Source organism: Callithrix jacchus, chromosome 19 (assembly GCF_049354715.1).
Source record: "Callithrix jacchus isolate 240 chromosome 19, calJac240_pri, whole genome shotgun sequence".
NCBI lineage: Eukaryota > Metazoa > Chordata > Mammalia > Primates > Cebidae > Callithrix > Callithrix jacchus.
This window is the reverse complement of record NC_133520.1, coordinates 8,506,883-8,529,289: the sequence shown is the minus strand read 5'-3', so window position 1 is coordinate 8,529,289 and position 22,407 is coordinate 8,506,883. Positions and strand designations below refer to the sequence as shown.

The following is a 22,407-nucleotide window of genomic DNA, read 5'->3' as shown; positions in this document are numbered from 1 at the left end:
ATAACCTATTATAGACGACTGAACAACAATTGTTCCTGACCTAAGAGTTACTACAGAAAAACGCTTTCCTTTGTAACTAGAAATTAAATTTGTCAGATGTTCTTCATGACGGTTATTAACTAGTCACTGAAGAAAACAGCCAATGGCCTGATCTCATTCTATTGCACTGACCATTGCTTTGAGCCAAGTACACAGTGTGGGTGGAAGTCTGGCAAGCAGCTCCATTCCTTCTTTCGTCTGGGTGTGGAGAAGCGCGTGAGCCAGCCTTTGCCCCGTCAACACCAGCAGCTGAGAGGCAAGGACTTCCTTGTCATGAACCTGTAGAATGGCCTGAAGACAGAAATAATACAGTCGTAGTGAGCAGATTTGTTAATACTCTATAGGAAAGGGGTTCCCAGCGAAGAGATTCTAGTTGATTTTTACTGTGGCCATTGGTTGTATACAACCAAAAGATAAATCCAAATCAAACTTAGCATTTAAACCCAAATTTCTGCTCCTTGGCTAATTGTTTTTGTCTCATCACCTAATTTTTCAATTCAATATGGCTATTCAGTGTGTTGTTTTCAAGGTTGTGGCAAATAAAGGGAGTTTCACATCATGGCTATTTGAAGCCCTCTAATGGCTTCTTTTGATCTGTTTTTTTGAGATGGAGTCTCACTCTGCCACCCAGACTGGAGGGCAGTGGTGCGATCTCAGCTCACTGCAGCCTCCACCTCCCGGGTTCAAGGGATTCTCCTGCCTCATTCTCACAAGTAGTTAGGATTACAGGCATGTATGTGACACTATGCCCAGCTAAGTTTTTGTATTTTTAGTAGAGATGGGGTTTCACCATGTTAACAGCCCAGGCTGGTCTCAAAAGTCCTGACCTCAAATGATCCACCCGCCGCGGCCTCCCCAAGTGTTGGGATTACAGACATGAGCCACCATGCCCAGCCCCTCTAATGGCTTCTGAGTATACTCAGAATAACCCTGGGCTGTATCCCAGGTTGTGGCCATGGTCTGTGCCAGCCTCCCTGCCTCATCCCACACTTCTTTATTCCTTGCCATGTTTGATCAGCCATTCCAGGTTTTCTAGTCCTGAACCTAGCCTTTCTAGTCCCCACCCACCTCAGGCCTTTGTAATTCTTATCTCAAGCACTGTTCCCCCAGTTTCTGAGTAGGTGTCTGCTGTTTCTCCTTAGGGGATCAGCTCAAAAGTCACCTTCTCTGACCACCCTACTGTAGTAGCTCCTGTTTATTCATATGATCCGTTTTTTTTTTTTTTTAATTAAAACAAATGTTCTTCTTTTCGTTTTTAGAGACAGGGTCTCGCTATATCACCCAGACTGGTCTTGAGCTTCCGGGCTCAAGTGATCTGCTGCCTCAGCCTTCCCAAGTGCTGGGATTACAGGTGTGAACCACGAAGCCTGGCCCTGTTTACTTTTTCATAGCACCTACCATGCAATGCAAAATTTAGTATGCTTTTCCGCTTATACCAGCAGACTGTCAAGTCCATGAGGAAGGAACCTTGTTTCGTTTACTGCTATATCCTTGTGCATACAGCATGCCTGGTACACTGTAGGAATTATTTGATTATAATTTTATGTTTAAAAAATACTCTATTGTTCTATTTTTGTACCTAGATAGTCTAACAAAAGGAAGAGCAAAAGGTTTCATTGGAGACTCTACTGATTCTTTATTCCAACTATCAATTTTGTAACTTGAGTCCAATTAACATTCAAAGGGTTCATGATTACCTCTTCTCCTAAGTGGTCAATTCCATAGTTGTATAGTTCCCCCACATATTGCCTTCTGACAACATCTTCACTAACTTGTAGGTGATGGGCTAAATCCACAGCTAGAGCCGGCCAATCTTGGTCTTTCCCAAAAGGAGTGGGTGTTGCCTCTTCTGTGGGATATTTGACCTTTGTGGCTGAATGCTGAGCCTGGACAGCTGCACTGACAACTTTCAGTAAGAACTTGAAAACGGAGAGAGACAGCAACATATTGTTACTGTTTCATTTTAAAATACCTAAATCAAAGTATTGTTGGCTTTTCTGTCACTTATAGTGGTTTTTCCATTAAATTAATTATCAAAAAAGGAACACATAATTTAAAGGTAAACGACCAGCTCTCTAAACACTTTGCAAGTGGTCATTCTTTTAAAAGCCAGCTAGATTTTTCCTTTGCTCTTTTCATTTCCCCCAGGAAACAAAAACAAAATCCAATAGCTGTAATTTACCTGTTGTCGTACAGAAATAAAATTTGGATCCATTTCCCCACTAGGTAATAACTGAATTGAAGTTAGGTCTTTGAAAAATGCATTTTTTCCCTAAAGAGAAAGAGAGCAAGAAAACTGATATCAGAGTGTGGATTATTAAGCGGGGAAAGGGAGATTTTTTTAAAACTTAAGACATTTAAGAATAACTCATGGTTGATTTTTATTTCTCCTTGAACAATAAGATTTTAGAATTGTTCCTTTAATTTTTATAACAATTATCTAGTACGTAGTAGACAGCCTTCAAGATGATCCCCAGTGATTCCCCCCGTCCTGGTATGGGTGCTTCCTATGGTCCCCTCTCCTTGCCAGTGGGCTGGTGACTTGCTGCTAGCAAACAAGCAGGTGGAGGTGACAGCATGTTACTTCTAAGACTCTGTTCCAGAAGACTGCTTCTGCCTTGAGGCACTCATACTTGCTGTCACTTGCTCTGCGGGAAGCCAGCTTCCATGCTGTGAGCTGCTGTATGGAGAGGCACATGTGGCAAATAACTGAATCTTGCCAACGACTGTGCTTGGAAATGAATCACCCTTTCCCCATCCCAGGTGAGCTTTCAGATGCAGGGCCTTAACTACAGCCTCATGAGAGACTGAGCCAGAGGCACCTAGATAAGGAGAACACAGATTACTGACCCACAAGAACTGTGAGATAATAAATGTTATTTTCAACCAAGTTTTGGGATGATTTGCTTTCCAGTAATAGCCAAATTATATATATATATATATAATATATATATATAATATATATATAATATATATATTATATATAACATATACATTATATGACATACATAATATATACTATATATTAATATATATGATTATATATAATATATATTATATATGTGATTATATAATATATATATATATATGTACTCTGAATCCTTTTTTTTGAGAGAGTTGTCTCCAGCCTTCCAAAATGCTGGAACTACAGATGTGAGCCACGATACCCGGCCCTGTTTATTTTTCATTAAATTGTTTAATAATCACACGGTGGCACGGTCTCGGCTCACTGCAGCCTTCTCCTCTTGGTTCAAGAGATTCTCTTCTCCCATCTCAGCCTCCCAAGGGGCTGGGACTACAGGTGTGTGCCACCACACCCACGTTAATTTTTTTGTATTTAGTAGAGACGGGGTTTTACCATCTTGGCCAGGCAGGTCTCAAATTCCTGACCTCAGGTGATCTGCCCACCTCGGCTTCCCAAAATGCCAGGATTATCGGCACGAGCCCCCGTGCGCAGCCTCTGAATCTTTAAAAACACTTGTTGAATTGTTTGAAAACACCTGATTTGAAAGAACAGACATGTGTCTAAAAAGTAAAAACAGAGTATCAGAAAACAGGATTTCAGAAGTTCCTTGGAAGGAAATGTAATACACAGCAAAGAGCACTGGCCTTTAAATGGAAAGATCCAGGTCTAGTCCGAAGCTCACCACTTCCAACCTGCTTGCCTTGGGTAAATGACCCACAATCTTGGGTTACTGCTTCTTCTGCAGGCAGGTCACATCCTAGGTATCTTCCAATTTGCCTTCCATACCTAATCATCTATGGTTCTAGGTCACCGAGTGTGATTGCCAAGTAGATTAAAGCTACCCATCCTTTAGTGATAAGAAAAACCAGACTTCCGGGGCAACCCTTGACATTCTGGACATCACTGATCGAAGTATTTAAAGATTCAGCATACACTCACTCACAATCCGTTTCCTGGGAGTTCCCACCTGGTGGTCTTAGCTATAAAGGTCTATAACAGTACCACTTCTTATTTACTGTATCCCAGACACTGCTAAGTACTTCGTGCTGAGTACAAGGAACCCTCACAACAACCATGAGGTCAGCGCTAGAGTCCCTGCCACTTTCCAAATGAGAAAACTGAGGCTAAGAAAATCGAAGTACTTCTAGTTAGCAAATGGTAGCACTGGGACTGTTTCACTACCCAACCAACCACACTACCTCTCTGCAGATGAGAGTCACCCAGCTGTCTCAGGTAGCCTTGGCATGCTCTGCGTTGAGACTAGCAACGTCAGTATGCTCGTCCAGTTCTGGATGTGTTCTGGTTTGGCAAAGACCTCTGAGGGGAATACCAAGCTGGGCCCTTTATTTTGACATTTCTTTCTCTTTTTTAATCTTTAAGTACTCTTATCCTTTATAATCTCAAAGATACACTAACTCATTCTTTTTTGAGACAGAGTCTCATTCTGTGGCTCTGTTGTCGGTGTGATCTTGGCTCACTGCAACCTCTGCCTTCCAGGTTCAAGCGATTCTCCTGCCTCAGCCTCCCGAGTAGCTGGGATTACAGGCACATGCTACCGCGCCTGGCTAATTTTTATGTTTTTAGTAGTGACAGGGTTTTACCATGTTGGCCAGGCTGGTCTTGAACTCCTGACCTCAAGTGATCCACTCCCCTCAGCCTCCCAAAGTGCTGGGATTACAAGCGTGAGCCACTGCTCCCGGCTGTGAGTCTCTCATTTAAGGGTGAAATAATAAGCCCACTGTCCCACAAGCCTAAGCTGTGTTTTCTAACCTCGTTTCTATCAGTAAAAAGCTAGGTAATAAAGTTGACATTTTTATCTCCAGCAGTCTGAGTCCTGTCTGTCTCTCAAAATTTGACACCTGCATGGGGAAGGAAAGAGTTCTACTATCCACTGCAGCTATATGGTGAAGGTTACAACAGAATATGTAAAAACATATTCTGCTTACAAGTTTGGACTCAATCCTGCAGAGGAGCCAAAAAAATCTTAGGCATAGAATTAATACAATTAAACCTGTCTCTCAGGAAGACATTTCTCATAGCACGAGACTGGAGAGAGAGAAACTGGAGGCAGGGTGATTAGGAAAGGGCTGTTGTAATAGCCAAGGGAAAGACGATTGTGCCTAACTAGGGGTAGAGTCATGGAGAGAAATGGACAGGTATGATCTATAGATGAATATACAAGAATGAATTTACAATGAAGAACACTGGCTTGAAGTAAGGAATTAGTGAGATTATTTAAAAGTTTCTATTTTTTGCCAGGGCAAAAAGGATGACATCATTCATCAAATAACCGAGCCAGGGAATTCAGAAGGAACAGCAAATTTAGGTTAGGGGCAGGATGGGGGTGTGGCTTTGCAGACATATTTTAAGATATAAGGTGTCTGAAGTCCTATAGGACACTCAAAGAGAGAAGTTCAATAGAAATGTGTGCCTAAAAACTCTGGGGATTGGTCAGGCCTAGAGATATACAAGAGGGAGAAACTGAGTCTGTCCAGGAATAATATGGAAAACGAGAAGGGCAGAGACAGCTGAGAGGGGAGCAGTATGGAAGGTAAATAAAAAGAACAGAATCAAGCAGGGAATAAGGGAGTCAGAACCTCACACGAAATTACGCAAGTTACAAAAGTACTGAACAGCTTCTATTAAATAAGAAAACCCATGTGTCTGCTAAGCCTGCAACTCCAAAATAGCTCTGAAATCCTTTGAGGTACTTACCTTACTGTCGAAAAGTGAAAGTGGCTTCACGGTCTTCAGAGAAAACCTCATGACTGCATACAAGATGGAGCACAGGATGGAGTGGTGCTCCACCAGTGGGTAGTGGATGTGCTTTTGATCAAGGGCCAGTTCCACTATGGAGATTGGTCCTTCCACGGAGAGCCATGCATCCTCAGTATCCAGCACAGGCATCTGTATTTCATCCCTGCTAACATCTGCCTAAGAGTTTTAAGAATGGAGGACTGTGTTCAGTAATGGATAAATGATAGGGCACAAATACCCTCATGAGTTTATTAGCAGCAAAGTGCAAACTCATACTGTACACTGTCCCAAATTGTAATAAAAAACACAAAACCTAATTTTAATAAGAATTTAATAAGAAAATATCACTACCTTTTGGGCTTAAGTCAAAATTTAGAAATGAATGAAGGAAAAACAAGCTCATTCAAATAGTCATTATCAATTGCAATGGTCTGCAGAAGACTTACATCTTAGGAGCAGTTCAGAAGGAAAATACACCTCGTTTACCTCCATTAAGGTCTGAAGAAGATCCAAACAGCAGCCAAGGAAAGATGTCACTGCTGTGTCACTCATTCCCACATCCTGTTTTTAAAAAAGGAACATAATTAGGCCCTGCAGGAAAACTGCTACAGTTAATACCAGAAAAACAAGAATCAGAATATAATACACCTGCTCAGCTGACTTTCCACACTGAATAGACAGTCAAGGCATTAGCATATTTAAGTTCCTTCTTTTAGATTATTTACTGTCAGCCAATTTTAAAGTCAAGCTTTAAAAAGTGGTACAAATAATGACTTTTAAAAAGTAGTGTTCTGGCCGGGCACAGTGGCTCACTCCTGTAATCCCAGCACTTTGGGAGGCTGAGGTGGGCGGATCACAAGGTCAAGAGATCAAGATCATCCTGGCCAACATGGTGGAACCCATCTCTATTAAAAAATACAAAAATTAGCTGGGCGTGGTGGCACACGCCTGTAGTCCCAGCTACTTGGGAGGCTGAGGCAGGAGAATTGCTTGATCCCGGGAGGCAGAGGTTGCAGTGAACCGAGATCGCACCATCGCACTCCAGCCTGGCACCTGGCTACACAGCGAGACTGTCTCAAAAAAAAAAAGGTAGTGTTCTTTGTGTATTGTATAGATAGTCTCATCAGTTACTATACATGGTAGCACTTTTGAGTTCACTATTCAGCTTGCTAAGGCACCTGGTAGCCAAATAATCGTGGTAGAGGGAAGATCCATACGAGACTCTAGCCTGAAAAGTTCCAAGAAAACAGCCTGGTCTGGTTTCAGAGCATCTCTTAGAGACTGAACTCAACCCTCTGAGCAAAACTAGAACCCCCAAGCTTGAGAACGAAATACCAGATCCATGCTGTGAGCAACAGATGGTTCTCAATGACTCCTTTAAAGGGCCTGTCCAAGGGACCACTGCATTTGTGTAGAATCTTTTCAAAACCAAAAACAATCATTTCCTCACATCCCCAAAGCAAATAATTCAGTGTGTGGGCTCATGCACACACACACACAACCTAGTCCTACAACCATTCTCAAGAACACACCAGAAAAAGTCTTCAACAGAGGTGATTCTTTTGGGACTAAGGACCTCACAGCTGTGTCCCAACATTCCTTAAGGTATTTGTAAAAAGAACATTTCAAAGTTCTTAGGTTGCTAGTACTATTAATTTCTCAGGTCAAATACAAGTCCCGTATCTAGGGACTGGAATATTAGTTAAGATTAATGTTGTCTTTGTATAGTTATGTTATTATACATAATATATATAGGTAGGTAAAATTCACTATTACATTTGAACCTACTTCAATCTGATGTTGGATGCTTCTATTATAAATGTCTAATTTGAATTCGAGCAAAAATATGCAGCAATGGTAGCATGTTATACTGTCCACAGTCCAAAGTTGAACACATCTTATAAAAACCCAGTTTAAATATGCTATCTAACAATCTGGAAAAGTAAATTGAAATTGGCCGTAGTTCATGACCAGTTTCCTTAATGCAAGACATTCTCTCTTCAGTTTTGTTATCTCCTCCTGACACGTCATCACAAAGTTCGCCCCTGCAGTTAAGAAAATACTGTATGAAGTGTGGAATTAACAACTGTAACTCTAGTTACGGGAGATTCACTTACCCTTCGGCATAACCTATCCTTTGGTGATTTTCCGACCTAAAATAAAAAGACAAAATGTTGTAATATTTAATAATTTAAATAAAAAGACATTACTATGGTACAGATAAGAAAAAGTAACTGAATTAAAAAACTATAAATGCATCTATAAATAAATGTGGCAGCCTCATTAATTAGCTGCTGTCTCTAGCAATGGTAGATGCAATTAAATTTGAGGTTAAATTTAATGTCACACTGGGCTCAAGAATAATCCTTTTCAAATATAAATTACATATTTCTAAATGATTTTTTGTTTCTGAACTATTAAATAAGAAAAAAGCCTCTAAAAATCTGGCCCTCGCTTTGTACAGTCAAATAATTGAGTTGCCTAAAAACCGAGAGCTTAGGCCAGGCGTGGTGACGCATGCCTGTAATCCCCGCACTTTGGGAGGCCAAGGTGGGATGATCACTTGAGATCAGGAGTTCAAGAGCAGCCGGGCCAACACGGTAAAACCCTGTCTCTACTAAAGATACAAAAATTAGCTGGGTGTCGTGGCATGCACCTGTGGTCCTGGCTACTAGGGAGGCTGAGGCAGGGGAATCACTTGAAAACGGGAGGTGGAGGTTGCAGTGAGCCAAGATTGCACCACTACACTCCAGCCTGGGCAAAAGAGTGAGACTTCATCCCACCCCCACCAAAGAAAAACAAACAAACAAAAAACCAGAGCCTAACTCAAGGATACTAATCAAGAACACCTAAGAGTTTGGCTTGCTGATAAAGACACAATCGTTTGAAATAGAAAGGAAAAGCACTAAAGCAGATGAGAGTTACATTCTAGCTCAGAAAGATTTCCTTATGCAGTAAGTACTTATTAGGATTCTACTGTATATGTCTACAGTGTAATAAGTGGGAGGTAAAAGTTCTGCCCTCAGAAATACCAACTGGTAAGAGGGAAATCTCACAGGAGACAGTGGAGAAAAACCTGACCTCGCTACCCCTTGCTGGGATTACCCACAGCAGCCTGGAATCCACCAAGCTCAGCCAACCCCAATCCCAAGATATTTTGTCTGTTGCCTAAATAATCTTTTTAAACACAAATCTGAATATATAATTCCTGTGCTTAAAACTGCCCCAGTGTCTTCAATATAAAACAATAGCCACAATTTACTGAGCCACGTGCCAGACCCTGTGCTAAGCTTACACATACTACCAGAAAATCCAAATCCACAGCCTGCACAAGAAATTCTTCATCTTAGCTTCTCTCTTCTCCTAATATAGCCCATGTTCCAGCAATCCTAAGCTAATTACAGTTCTCTGAATCCAACCAGTTGCCTCCTATCTCCAGGACTGCTGGGATACACTTTCTTCTCACCTACTTTTTACTGGGTCATATATAACCATCCACCAAAATTTAGGTTGGAAGCCTTCCCCTTGTCTTGTTATTTATTTCCTCCTCTTCTGAGCTCCCAAAGCTCCCTATTGTCTGTTTACCTGGTGTTCAAACTGTGGGCTCTTTGAGGGCCAGGACTGTAAGTAACTTCCATTGGTTCAACCACAGAACCTAGCATCGTCTGGGCACATGAGAAATACACATTATAATAAAGACTTACTGAATCACAAATTTCCTGCTTCCTAGTTCAGGACTATTTTCACCCCAATCAAAGTAGTGAAGATCAAATGTGACTGTGGATGTGAGAATGCTGTGAAATTACAAACTGTAACACACACACAAATTACAGTTTATTGTTACTCTCTCGAAAGAGGAGGGGGTCAGAGGTGAAGCTGAACAGGAGAACAGCATCATAAAGGCCGAAAGATGCAAGTTCCAGGAAAGAACCTAAGCAGTCAAGGGAGAGGAGCCAGAGGAAAGACGGGTCAGCTTTGTTTTTGAGACGGAGTTTCGCTCTTGTTACCCAGGCTGGAGTGCAATGGCGCGATCTCGGCTCACTGCAGCCTCTGCCTCCTGGGTTCAGTCAATTCTCCTGCCACAGCCTCCTGAGTAGCTGGGATTACAGGCATGCACCACCATGCCCAGCTAACTTTTTATATTTTTAGTAGAGACGGGGTTTCACCATGTTGACCAGGATGGTCTCGATCTCTTGACCTCGTGATCCATCTGCCTCAGCCTCTCAAGGTGCTGGGATTACAGGCTTGAGCCACCGCGCCCGGCCAAGACGGGTCAGCTTTAACTAGAAATATGTTATCAAAAACATCAAAGAAAGCAACTTCAAGGGGAGCAGTGGCCTACAGCTGGGTCTTGGTTGTGCTGCTATTCATGGTGCACAAATGACTGTGACTACACATTTAAAAGACTATGTTTTCATTACAGTGGTAATTCTCTTAGCATCCACTCACCTGATGCTACATTAATCTACATTGTTGAGTGGCCTGTAAAACAAACTAGTGCCCCTGGCCAGTCAGCTGGAGACTAGGCCGTTACCCTCAGCAGCTTCTGCTCCCACCAATTGAGTTCTATGCTTACATGTTATGTTTGTTCCCAAAGCAATTCATGCTAGTTGTACATGTAACTGTAATTATGTCATTTAATTCAATAACTGATGAAATATGAATGAGAAAAAAGGAGGAGGTATTTACATGAATGCTATGTTGAATGCTTTGCAAGGGTTTATGGCGGAGAATAACTCCTAGGTCTTTGGATTAGATACAGACAAAGGAACTACAGAAATTATAGAAATCTAAAGGTTATAACTTAGATTACATAAAAACTTCAAAAAAATAAGATCCAGCCATGATAGGCAATGCATCATGGGTGAGGCTTTTGCAGGAAAACCAAAGGAGAACTGCAATCAACTCCATTCAAAGAAAATATCCTGGCCCTTTAGGAGGACAAGGCAGGCAGATGACGAGGTGAAGAGATTGAGACCATCCTGGCCAACATGGTGAAACCCCATCTGCATTAAAAATACAAAAATTAGCTGGGCGTGGCGGCGTGCACCTGTAGTCCCAGCTACTCAGGAGGCTGAGGCAGGAGAATCACTAGAACCAGGAGACGGAGGCTGCAGTGAGCCAAGATTGCACCACTGCACTCCAGCTTGGCAACAAAGCTAGACTTTTGTCAAAAAAAAAAAAACAAAAAAAACAATCTTGGCCTTATATCAAAGATCAGTAAGTGTATATTTCTACATTTTAATTTGAAATAAAATGCAAATCCTTGCTTGAATCAACCACCGATCCTAATTTCTTTAGTTAAGGGGCTTTTATAATATAATAGACTCTTTCTGAGGATTTAGAGCTCTTCTTCATGTCATTAAAACACCAGTACTGGACATTACATTTAACTGAGCATGAGTAAAATCTAATAATCAAATTAAAAAATAGTCTAACAAAGCCTAGCGTGACCAATCTTTCCAATATTAGTCAATTAAGAGAACCAAATCAATAAGAAGTCAATACATGAAACTACCTTACCTTATCCATTAAGTATGTAGCAGCAGAAAATCTTTTAACTAAGAACGTATTCCACATCATCAGCGCAATGCCTAGATAGCAAGTACAGTAGTAAATAGAATGCGTATAGATTCTCACTTTTTTTATATATAACAAGTTACTGTCTTTCTTAAGTTGACTAAACTATATGGACTATTTATTTTGATTTCGTTCTTTATATCTTATGTACTATTACCAAGTTAATGAAATCTTTATCTTTAATAAAAATCAGAACTGGACTGTATGGAGTATGTCAAAATTGGCAATAAGCATGAAGAAAACAGTGAAATCATTAGTTCTGAGAGAAATAGAACATCACAGTGAGAAAGCATTATACACAGCCACCAAAAAGGCTAAAACCAATTTTTAAATGACAATACCAAGTATTAATGAGGATATGGAACAAGTGGAGCACTCATGCATTACTGGTGGTATAATAACTTGGTAAAATCACACCGGAAACTGCTGGGTGGTAGCTACCGAAGCTAAACGTGTCTGCTGTATGACCCGACAATTCTACTGCTGGGTGTACACACAAGAGAAATGAATACAGAAGATACGCACGAGATTGTTGGGAACAGTTTTATTCCTGACAGCCAAACACTAGAAACAATCCCAATGTCTGCCAATTGATTTTTTCATATATAACTACAAATTAAAGTAATATATAAAAAAGTATTAAGGACAAAATATTAAAAAATTAATTTTCTAAAAAAAGTCTGGGCAACATGGCCAGAATCCATCTCTATGAAAAAACGTTTAAAATATTAGCCAGGCATGGTGGCACATGGCTACAGACCCACTCGGAGGCTGAGGTGACAGGATAGCTTGAACTCAGGAGTTCAAGATTACAGTGAACTATGACTGCACCACTATACTCCAGCTGGGGTAATAAAGCAAGACCCTGCCACTCACCACTCACTGAGCTGTGGCATTAAAATTAAATTTCTGAAACAGCTGTCAATTAGGCAGTATAAACATGGCATTTCACATGCTGTTATTACTACCCATGCAGCTGAGTGAGTCTATGAGTAAGGTCCCCCATAGGCTGTGAGAAGCCAGGAACCTTACTCGATCGGTAAAGGTACAAATGGGTAAAAGTCTGACTTGAAGAAATACTAGTCTGAAGTCAGTTAGTAACTTAATAATTTTATTAATAAGGATAGAGTAATTTAAACATGATATTTTCTAAATGAGTCAGGGCAAATTTTTTCTTTTTGGATGAATGTAAGATCTAAGAGATGAATAAGGAATTTTCAAGTTCTTTTCAAGTAAAATGGGACATGTTACAATTTATGCAACTGGATTACATACCACCTGCAAGAATGTGATAGAGGTGAAAAAGAAGTAGTTTCTGGGCGGGAGGGTGCTAGGGGAGGGACAGTGCGGAATGGGGAGGTTGGGGACGGAAAATATGGGGAGAAATGCCAGATATAGGTAATGGGCGGATGGAGGCAGAAAACCACATTGCCATGTATGTACCTATGCAACAATCTTACATGATCAGCACATGTAACTCAGACCTAAAGTACAGTTAAAAAGAAAAAGTACCTTCTCAAGAATTTATCACAGAGACATAAGGTGATACCTCCTCTTACCCAGCCTAACACCAAGTCTCATCATTGTTAAGGTTACTAACTAGCTTGGTGCTGATATCCTCAATTCCTATAATGAAACCCATCTGTCTATTAAATGGAATCTGTTTACAAGTTCAATTTTTTTTTTTTTGAGACAGAGTCTTGCTCTGTTACCAGGCTGGAGTGCAGTGGCGGAATCTCGGCTCACTGCAACCTCTGCCTCCTGGGTTCAAGCAATTCTTCCGCCTCAGCCTACCGAGCAGCGGGGACTACAGGCGCGTGCCACCACACCTGGCTAATTTTTGAATTTTTAGGAGAGACGGGGTTTCATCATCGCAAGGATGGTCTCGATCTCTTGACCTTGTGATCCACCCGACTCCACCTCCCAAAGTGCTGGGATTACAGGCGTGAGCCACCACGCCTGGCCCACAAGTTCAATACTTTTTAAGGAGACATTAGTAGTTGCCAAGGTCTGGCAGCTAATGGAGAACATTCACATCCATTTTAAGATTCACAAGGTAGTTGCTACAATCTAATCTTATTAGGCTTTTGGCTATCACAATGTTTCATTAAGAATTAGTCCTGAGAAACCCATCCCTCTTCCCTTCACTATCTTTGACGGGTGTAATGAAGGCAGCTGTTCTGCAGCCATCATTGATTCCCTGTTTCCTTGGAAAGACAGATGCAGAACAGCTGCCTTCATTCTCCCCAGGAACAGTAGTCAGCTTGACGAACAGAAGTGGTGATTACTACCAGTTCTTTTACCCCTTTCTAAACAGCATTTCCCCAAGTAGTTAACATGACCAGTACTGTTTATTTTTTAGAGACAGGGTCTCACTCTGTCACCCAGGCTGGATGCAGTGGCATGATCACAGTTCACTGCAGCCTTGAACCACTGGCCTCAAGCGACCCTTACACCTGAGCCAATACACAGTAATATGTTAGGTTGTAGAATAATCAAATAAAAATGTAACAGGTTGTGAATCTTTAAATTCACATCCTGTTAAGTCAGGAAGTCTTTTTTAAATCAACCAGTGATGCTTCTAACATCTGTGTACTTACCATTCTGAATATGTGCATTAAGAATGTGCTTCAAGTGTTCTATTGACCTAACAAAAAAACGTGCTTCCTTCCATATAGGGAGGAAAAAAAGAGAAAGAAAAAGAGGTATCATTTAATAGGTTTTACCATTATCAATGGAGACCTCTTACATAAATTTACCTAAGAATGTTGCAATAATAACATGAAATTATTGGGTGAGAAGTAATTTTTGATATACTGTCCCTCTTCAACTCATATTACCTATATAATCTTAATTCCTAGCAGCTCCTATGTCATATGGGCTAACATCTGAGTTCAAATTTGCTGTGGTTTTTACATCACAGCAATATTCTCTCTAATAAACACTTGAATTTCATACAGATGTGAAAACAGTAAGCTTGCTTTTGTAGATACAATTCATTCATTATTCAACAAATATTTATTGAGCATCTATTCTGCATCAAGCCCTATTTGAAGCACCACAGATTCCATAATGAACGAACAGACCCAAAGTCTTGCCTTCACTGAGTTTAAATTCTAATGAGGGACCTACATAATAAACATAATAAATAAATACATTATATTTAGTATGTTAGTGGTAAGTGCCAAAGAGAAAAAAATTAAAGCAGGGAAGGAACTATGAAGTATCAGATGGGATATTTGAAATTCAACCCTTTCTGATTAAAATACTTTACATATTAAAACTCAAATACAGTACGCAACACTGATGAAATCATCCAGATCTCTGCTGAATAATTTTGTAGCTTATACATCATCATCAAACATATCATTGCCAATACATATTGTGTTGAAATTTGTCTGAAGGTAATTTCATTGTTTTGAGCCTCACAAAATTGTGTGTGTCAAATGGTGGAGCTGAGACAGTGGTTGGATGGGGCAAGATGAATATTTAACAGGAAAAACAAGTAAAACAACAACTTCTTTTAAATGTAAGCAATACTAATGATAACGACAACACTAATCAAAATGTTATGCACTATGCATTCATTTTCTCAAAAAATGCAATAACCTTTTGAGATAACTACTATTATAGCCCTCATTTTAGGAGAAAGCTGAAAAAAAGAGATCAGAAACCGTGTGCTATGATTATTATAAGCTGTATGCAGCAGCCATGGGGCTTGACGTCAGCTTTGTCTATGTCCTCTCTGCAAGCTGCCTTTGGTTTATAAACAAACGCTATAGGCCGGGTGTGGTGGCTCACGCCTATAATCTCGGCACTTTGAGAGGTCCAGGCAGGCAGATCATCTCAAGTTAGGAGTTCAAGACCAGCCTGAGCAACATGGTGAAACCCCACCTCTATTAAAAATACAAAAATTAGCCGGGTGTGGTAGTGGGCGCTTATAATCCCAGTCACTTGGGAGGCTGAGAAAGGAGAATTGCTTGAACCCGGGAGGCGGAGGTTGCAGTGAGCCGAGATCACGCCACTATACTCCAGCCTGGGGAACAAAGAGTGAAATTCCATCTCAATTAAAAAAAAACAAAATAACAAATGCTATTAAGCAGAATTTTCTTTTTAAATGCCACTTTTTTAGACTTGAATCTGATATTAATTCATTCTGATTTTAGAAATTGTGTTCTTATTCTAGACATAACACTCCTTTTTAATAAAAAGGAAAAGTAACTCATTTAAGTAGACGGCCTAAATATGATCACCATTCAGGCTGCAGTCAACTCCAGGGAGCGATTTGAGGGGCATTAAGAAGATCCTCTGCCCTAAAATCATTTTTTGATTAAGGTTTAATTGATCAAAGGCTGCTCCTTTATTTAAATCACTTACTTTTGTAACGTCTTCCTTTAATACATAAGGGATTAGTTTTTTGGAGGAAGGAAGAATATCGTTTCCATTAATATATTAGCATGAATTGGTTCATCTGTGAGAGTTCTTTACAGTGCAACCTCATACAAGGATGATAAAGGTAAGAATTTTGATTTGAGAGGAATAATTTACCAGGGCACTGACTAGGGAGGTTTAAGTGAAGAACCGACTGGCAAAGAGGAATATTTACAGTAGGTTTTTATATCTTATTTAATCATGGCACCTTCATTTTAAAAAGGAGGGGGAAAAAGGTAGAAAATAACAGGCCAGAGATTCAGTGACTCTCTTGAGCCAGAAGCTTATCAGCAATTCAGCTGGGATCTAAATCTCGGCCTTCTGTCTCCAGGCTTGGGTCCTTCCCCCATGCTGATTCTAGACTGCAAATGCCCTGGTAGAAACAGTGGCTACCAAAAGCAATAGAAAACAGTGCCTGAGCAGAGAACTGAAAGGGCAATCTTGGGTACAACATGCCTCTTTGTTCTTCTGAGGCAAATAGAAGTAACAGACAAACACAGACATATGCGAACAATCAGACACTAGGTTGATGTCAGGACCTTCACTCTTGACTTCTATCATGATGACTAAAATATTAAGAATATTCTCACTTTGGGAGGCCGAGGCAGGTGGATCACGAGGTCAAGAGATCGAGACCATCCTGGTCAACGAGGTGAAACCCCGTCTCTACTAAAAATACAAAAAATTAGCTGGGCGTGGTGGCGCATGCCTGTAGTCCCAGCTACTCAGGAGGCTGAGGCTGGAGAATTGCCTGAACCCAGGAGGCGGAGGTTGCGGTGAGCCGAGATCGTGCCATTGAACTCCAGCCTGGGTAACAAGAGCAAAACTCCATCTCAAAAAAAAAAAAAAATAATAATAATAATATTCTGAGTCTGGCATGGTGACTCACACCTGCAATCCCAGCACTTTGGGAGGCTGAAGTGGGTAGATCACAAAGTCAGGAGTTCGAGATCAGCCCGGCCAACATGGGGAAACCCCATCTCTACTAAAAATATAAAAATTAGCCAAGCATGGTGGTGTGCGCCTGTAATCCCAGCTATTTGGGAGGCTAAGGCAGGAGAATCGCTTGAACCCGGGGGACAGAGGTTGCAGTGACTCGAGATCGCACCATTGCACTCCAGTCTGGGTGACAGGTTGAGAAATCTCAAAAATACGAATATTCTGTTAGGTTGGTGCCATTTCATGCAGGAATTCAGAAAGAAAGAAACAATATACTTGTCATAACCTAACTAGGAAGGAGGGCAAAACACACAGGCTTCAGAGAAAGAGAAACCTAAGCTTAAATCCTGACGCTTATCTTAGCTGTGTGCCTGCAGGGAAGAAACTTAAATTCTCTGAGCCCTACATTTTTCTTCTCTAGAGTGGGGATAATGACAGTGCCTACATGTTACAGGTTTACTGTGAGGATTATAAGAGGAAATACATGAAAAAGGTCTACCCTAGTTAGTACAGAGGCATTACAACGGAAAAAAAAGCCAGTGTTTAGAATAAGCTCTTTAATTACAGTCCCCACATATGAACAGCATGAACGCAGAAGCAGAAATAACATGAAAGAGGTAACGAGACTCTTACCTCTGGATCTTTATTCCATTGAACAACATACTCCCAGCAGCAATGTGCATGCAACACATCTAGTTCGAGGCTGCAAGGAAACTGCTCATACGCTAAATGCAGTAAGTCTGAAAGTCAGAAGAAAGCAGTGATGTTATTTTTCTCCTTGACGGACACTTGGCCACATATTTCTAGTCTGGATTTCATATTTCTCATTATTTGTGTATCACCTGGTATGGCTCCTAAGTCTGCCTCCATCTCTGATACCTCAAGGAAACCTCTGTTAACACCATCTTTGGGTTCATCCGGGTTTTCTACATCTCTTTTTTCATTAGCCAGTTTTAATACTTCAGGGCTGAGGTCCTGTTTAAATATCCACTTGGCTACGCTGTCTGCAATGCCACCTATAGTTTGGAGACAAGAAAGAAAATAAAAATTCACAACACACATGGCAGCGTTTGCCAATGGGAGCCAATATGGTTCATAACCTACATTTCCTTATGAAGAGATTTAAGTGCCACATTCATTTCTGAGCCTAAAGGTGACCCAAAAAAGCCGCGAGATTTACAGTAGGGTTACTATCTACCGCGCAACTTATGAGGGCGACAAGCAGGATGTTTTGTTGATATTATGGTATGCGCATGTGCATTTATATTCATCTAATATTTTCTGAGAGTATAAGGATGCCCTGACATATATTAAAATATATGTGAATATATATTCACAGCCATGAATCACTGTGCCTGACCAATATGACTTTTAATAATTTTGATATATCAAAATATATGTCAAGGCATTCTTATACTCTCAGAAAATATTAGATGAATATAAATGTACATGCGCATAACATATGCTTTCTATGTCCACAGATTTAAAATACGCTTTACCAGATAAAAACAAAGAAATTGGCTGGGCATGATGGTTCAGGCCTGTAATTCCAGCACTTTGAGAGGCCGAGGCTGGTGGATCACATGAGGTCAGGAGTTGAGACCAGCCTGTACAACATGGAGAAAGCCCACCTCTGCTAAAAATACAAAATTAGCCGGGCGTAGTGGTGCATGCCTGTAATCCCAGCTATTCAGGAGGCTGAGGCAGGAGAATTGCTTGAACCCGGGAGGTAGAGGTTGCGGTGAGCTGAGATCACACCATTATACTCCAGCCTGGTGTATAATGAGTTACAACAAGAGTGAAACTCCATCTCAAAAAACAAAGAAATTAATATATCCTTAAAACACTTGTACTTAATTATATGTGAAAATAGATTGTTTAGTATGACACTTGTCTAGCCTTCTAAAGGCAATACAATATTATCTTTTTTTTTTTTTTTTTTTGGACTGAGTCATGCTTTGTTGCCCAGGCTGGAGTGCAATGGCATGATCTTGGCCCACCGCAACCTCTGCCTGCCAGGGTCAAGTGATTTCCCTGCCTTAGCCTCCTGAGTAGCTGGGATTACAGGTGCACATCACCATGCCCCGCTCATTTTTTTGTATTTTTAGTAGAGATAGCATTTCACCATTTTGGCCAGGCTGGTCTTGAACTCATGACCTCAGGTGATCCACCTGCCTCGACCTCCCAAAATGCTATGATTACAGCCATGAATCACTGTGCCCAGCCAATATTACTTTTTGCCTACATGAAATATTTATGGGCCTAATTTAGCCATAGCTAATCAACAGCATATATCATGCTTCTGTCATCAATACAGGACAGAAAATTGTAAACTCATGGTGAAAAACGTTCCAGATGTTTAAAGAGTCCCGTTAATTATCGAAAACAAATTACATTTCTTCTGTGGTTTACCAAAACTTTCTCGCTCACTCTTTCCTCCTCTTTTGATTCCAATAACAACCTTCCACAAAAAGAATGCTTCAAAGTAAAGTCACAATTATCAGTGAAAATGAATGTGAGCAGTGTGCTCGGTGATCTCATGTCTTATGTTTCTTTTAAAACATTTGAAAATTCTCATTCCACAATTAAGCCCCTGATTCCACTGCCTTAGGTTAATATTCAAATAGCATCCTCACCCTTTCACTAGGTGGCAACTTGACGTATGGTGAGTTTACAATAAAAAAATGGTCACAAGTTTATAAAGAATAAGAAAATGAGTAAGCTAAATAAAAATCCATAATTACACAGGTATTTATAAAGCTTACACACAGTTCTTCCAGTATTTTATCAGCAGCTAAAAGAGCTGCTGATAAAAAGCGTGAGCACCCAAAGACAAACTAAAAATACAAGATGTTTATGTTCCTGCAGGATATAAGCACAGGAACCCAAATGACTCCAGGACAGTGGAAAGGGACGCATCACAACAGGGGAGTAACATTCTATGGATATTAGAAAGAAAAAGAGAAAATTTGCAGTTAGTGAATATGAAGGGCTTCTTGGAGGAGAAGCGTTTGAGCTGGATCCTGAAAGATGAGTAAGATTTTGATATTCATGAGAGAGAGGCAGGGAAAGGGAAGAGGACAGGCCTAGATCTAAGACGGGATGCATATGGATGCTTTATTTTAACTAAAATCTAGGAAGCAAGTATGAAAGAAATAGAAAAATCAGTTGGATTCAAAATCAAAAGTTTTTGGATAGCAAGCTTAAGAGTTTATGCTTAAGGCATGTAAAGGCAATTCTTGAACGTACTAGTCTCATGATCCCCTTAAAGTTACTGACAACCCCAAAGAACTTTGGTTTATGAGTTATAGCTGTCAATCTTTATGGTACTAAAAATTAAAACTGATAACTTTAAAAAATATTTTATTAGTCCATTTTAAAATGAAAATAATAAACTGATTATGTGCTAGTATTTTATGAAAATAATTATATTTGACGAAACAATCCCATGACTGGGTATATACCCAAAAGATTATAAATCATTCTACTATGAAGACACATGCACACGTATGTTTACGGCAGCACTATTCACAATAGCAAAGACTTGGAACCAACCCAAATGCCCATCAACAATAGACTGGATAAAGAAAATGTGGCACATATATACCCATGGAATACTATGCAACCATAAAAAAGGATGAGTTCATGTCCTTTGCGGGGACACGGATGAAACTGGAAACCAGCATTCTCAGCAAACTGACACAGGAATGAAAACCTAACACTGCATATTCTCACTCATAAATGGGAGTTGAACAATGAGAACACACGGACACAGAGAGGGAAACATCATACACTGGGGCCTTTTGGGGATGGGAGTCTAGGGGAGGGATAGCATTAGAAGAAATACCTAATGTAGATGACAGGTTGATGGATGCAGCAAACCACCATGGCATGTGTATACCTATGTAACAAACCTGCACGTTCTGCACATGTATCCCAGAACTTACTATAAAAAAAAAAATACTACATGTCCCAGTGCAAAAAAAAAAGGGATATTTGGTGAGAAAAGTGGCACCACTTTACATATTTGCACATCTGTGTAATGTCTGGCTTCTACGTGGAATCCCCAATCAGCTTTGACATTCCATCTATTGTGCTCTGTTGTTTTGGTTGAAGCGTACGAGGAAAATCTGACCTATACAGATATGTAGGTGAAAAAAGGAGGACTCCTGAGGTCCTCTGACCACTCTTTGAGAATCACTGCCATTTTCTTAGGCAGAGGGATGCACCTAGCAGTTCCTGAGTGTGGAACTGACCAAATGAGACTTCAGAGAAAATTAACTTAGAGAAAGTTTATAGAAGGTTATTGTTATTTTTAAAATCGGAGTGTATTTTTCTTTCCCTATTCTTTCAGTCATTGCTATTAAAAGAAACCTTCATAACATAGAAACATGGATGCAAATGATCGAATAAACTCAGCTTACCTTTTCCTCCTTCTAATAACTTTTTAACAGAAAGCCTTAGAAGTGGCTCGGTCTGCAGCGATGACACTTTGGAGGTCTGAGTGTTCCCTTTGCTGTGAAGCAGAGTCTGAAGTAGAAGACAATCCTCCAGCTGTTTCAGAAGGAGTTTCCAGTACTCGGTGTCAAGAGAAAGGGCTTCCCAGGAATCAGTGAGGGCCTCTGAGTCCGCACCCAAAACTGTTTGGGAAAACTAATAAAAAATGTACCGGTTATTCTCTGCCAAAGATTCTGAATCACTATTAACTCAAAGGAGCTTTTAACTTGAAAGATGATGGATACTGAGGATACATCACAAAGCAACACATAAATGCTATTTTACAAGTATTACTACTGGGTTGGATGAAACATGAGGGTCAGGAGTAGACTGGAGACTCATGGGCAAGGACGGTGACTTCAGATATTTATAAGGAGTCCTGCACTAATGACCCCGATTCAACCAGAGTACATGTCGAAGTTTTCTGGGCCATCTTTGGCAAGGGCCACAGCTTTGTCTCTCAGTACCCATCAAAATACTTATGTCTCTTCAGAATACACTCTTCAACTTAAAAAAAGTATGAAATTTCCCCTCTCCCCATCATAAAGAACATTTAAAGAAGGCAATATTAAATTGAGCCGATAAACAACAGTGACTGACAATGTTAAGTGACTCTCCACAGACCTGTTCAGGTGTCTCATCTAAACGAATGTAACATCCTCCTGGAAAAAATTATTTCATCCACCATGAGCTGTAAAGGAAATGTGAGTCCTCAAGAGATGAGGGAAAAACGCAGTAGGATACTGCCATTGGCAACTGTTAAGTGCAAGTATGGGTGGCATCGGGCTGAATAAACAAATTACAGGGAGCACCTCTCATCCTTTTCCCTGATCCCAAAAACAAACAAACAAACAAAAAAAAACAGAAAAGGAAAGCATCCCCTTAGCCTATGGCTGTGTACAGATCAAAGCCAAACCTTTGCCCACTTACTTTTTTCTCTGTCATGTGGTTTGATATCTGTGCAGCAACAGAAAGTCCAACATGTGCAGACAATAGAGCAGCTCCACTGTTCTCAGACTGAATACAGGCTGTGCGCATCTGCTGCCACCATGGTGACACAGACTGAGAATCCCAGGCCTCATCGATGGCCACTATAGGGACAGGAGAAAACTCAAAAATAAACTCTTACTCTTCTATTTCTTTGGTATAACCATTTATGTTAAACATAATGTTAAAACTAAGCTCCCTACTGATGTGTT

General features: G+C 40.4%; 1 protein-coding gene across 4 annotated transcripts in view; it reads right to left on the bottom strand.

Annotated features, from left to right (window-relative positions):
- The window catches only part of LOC108590127 (rab3 GTPase-activating protein non-catalytic subunit), a 113,351-nt gene that overhangs the window by 3,124 nt on the left and 87,820 nt on the right, over positions 1-22,407 (bottom strand). For all 4 annotated transcript variants that reach the window (XM_035280827.3, XM_078356495.1, XM_035280828.3 and 1 more), the window contains 12 exons: positions 22,139-22,299; positions 21,136-21,364; positions 17,554-17,727; positions 17,345-17,451; positions 13,942-14,008; positions 11,285-11,355; positions 7,879-7,914; positions 6,248-6,322; positions 5,720-5,938; positions 2,222-2,311; positions 1,737-1,958; positions 172-330 (listed from right to left, as the gene is read on the bottom strand). In XM_035280827.3, the coding sequence (XP_035136718.3) occupies positions 172-330; positions 1,737-1,958; positions 2,222-2,311; positions 5,720-5,938; positions 6,248-6,322; positions 7,879-7,914; positions 11,285-11,355; positions 13,942-14,008; positions 17,345-17,451; positions 17,554-17,727; positions 21,136-21,364; positions 22,139-22,299 (1,610 nt within the window). The remainder of the gene's footprint in view (positions 1-171; positions 331-1,736; positions 1,959-2,221; positions 2,312-5,719; positions 5,939-6,247; positions 6,323-7,878; positions 7,915-11,284; positions 11,356-13,941; positions 14,009-17,344; positions 17,452-17,553; positions 17,728-21,135; positions 21,365-22,138; positions 22,300-22,407) is intronic.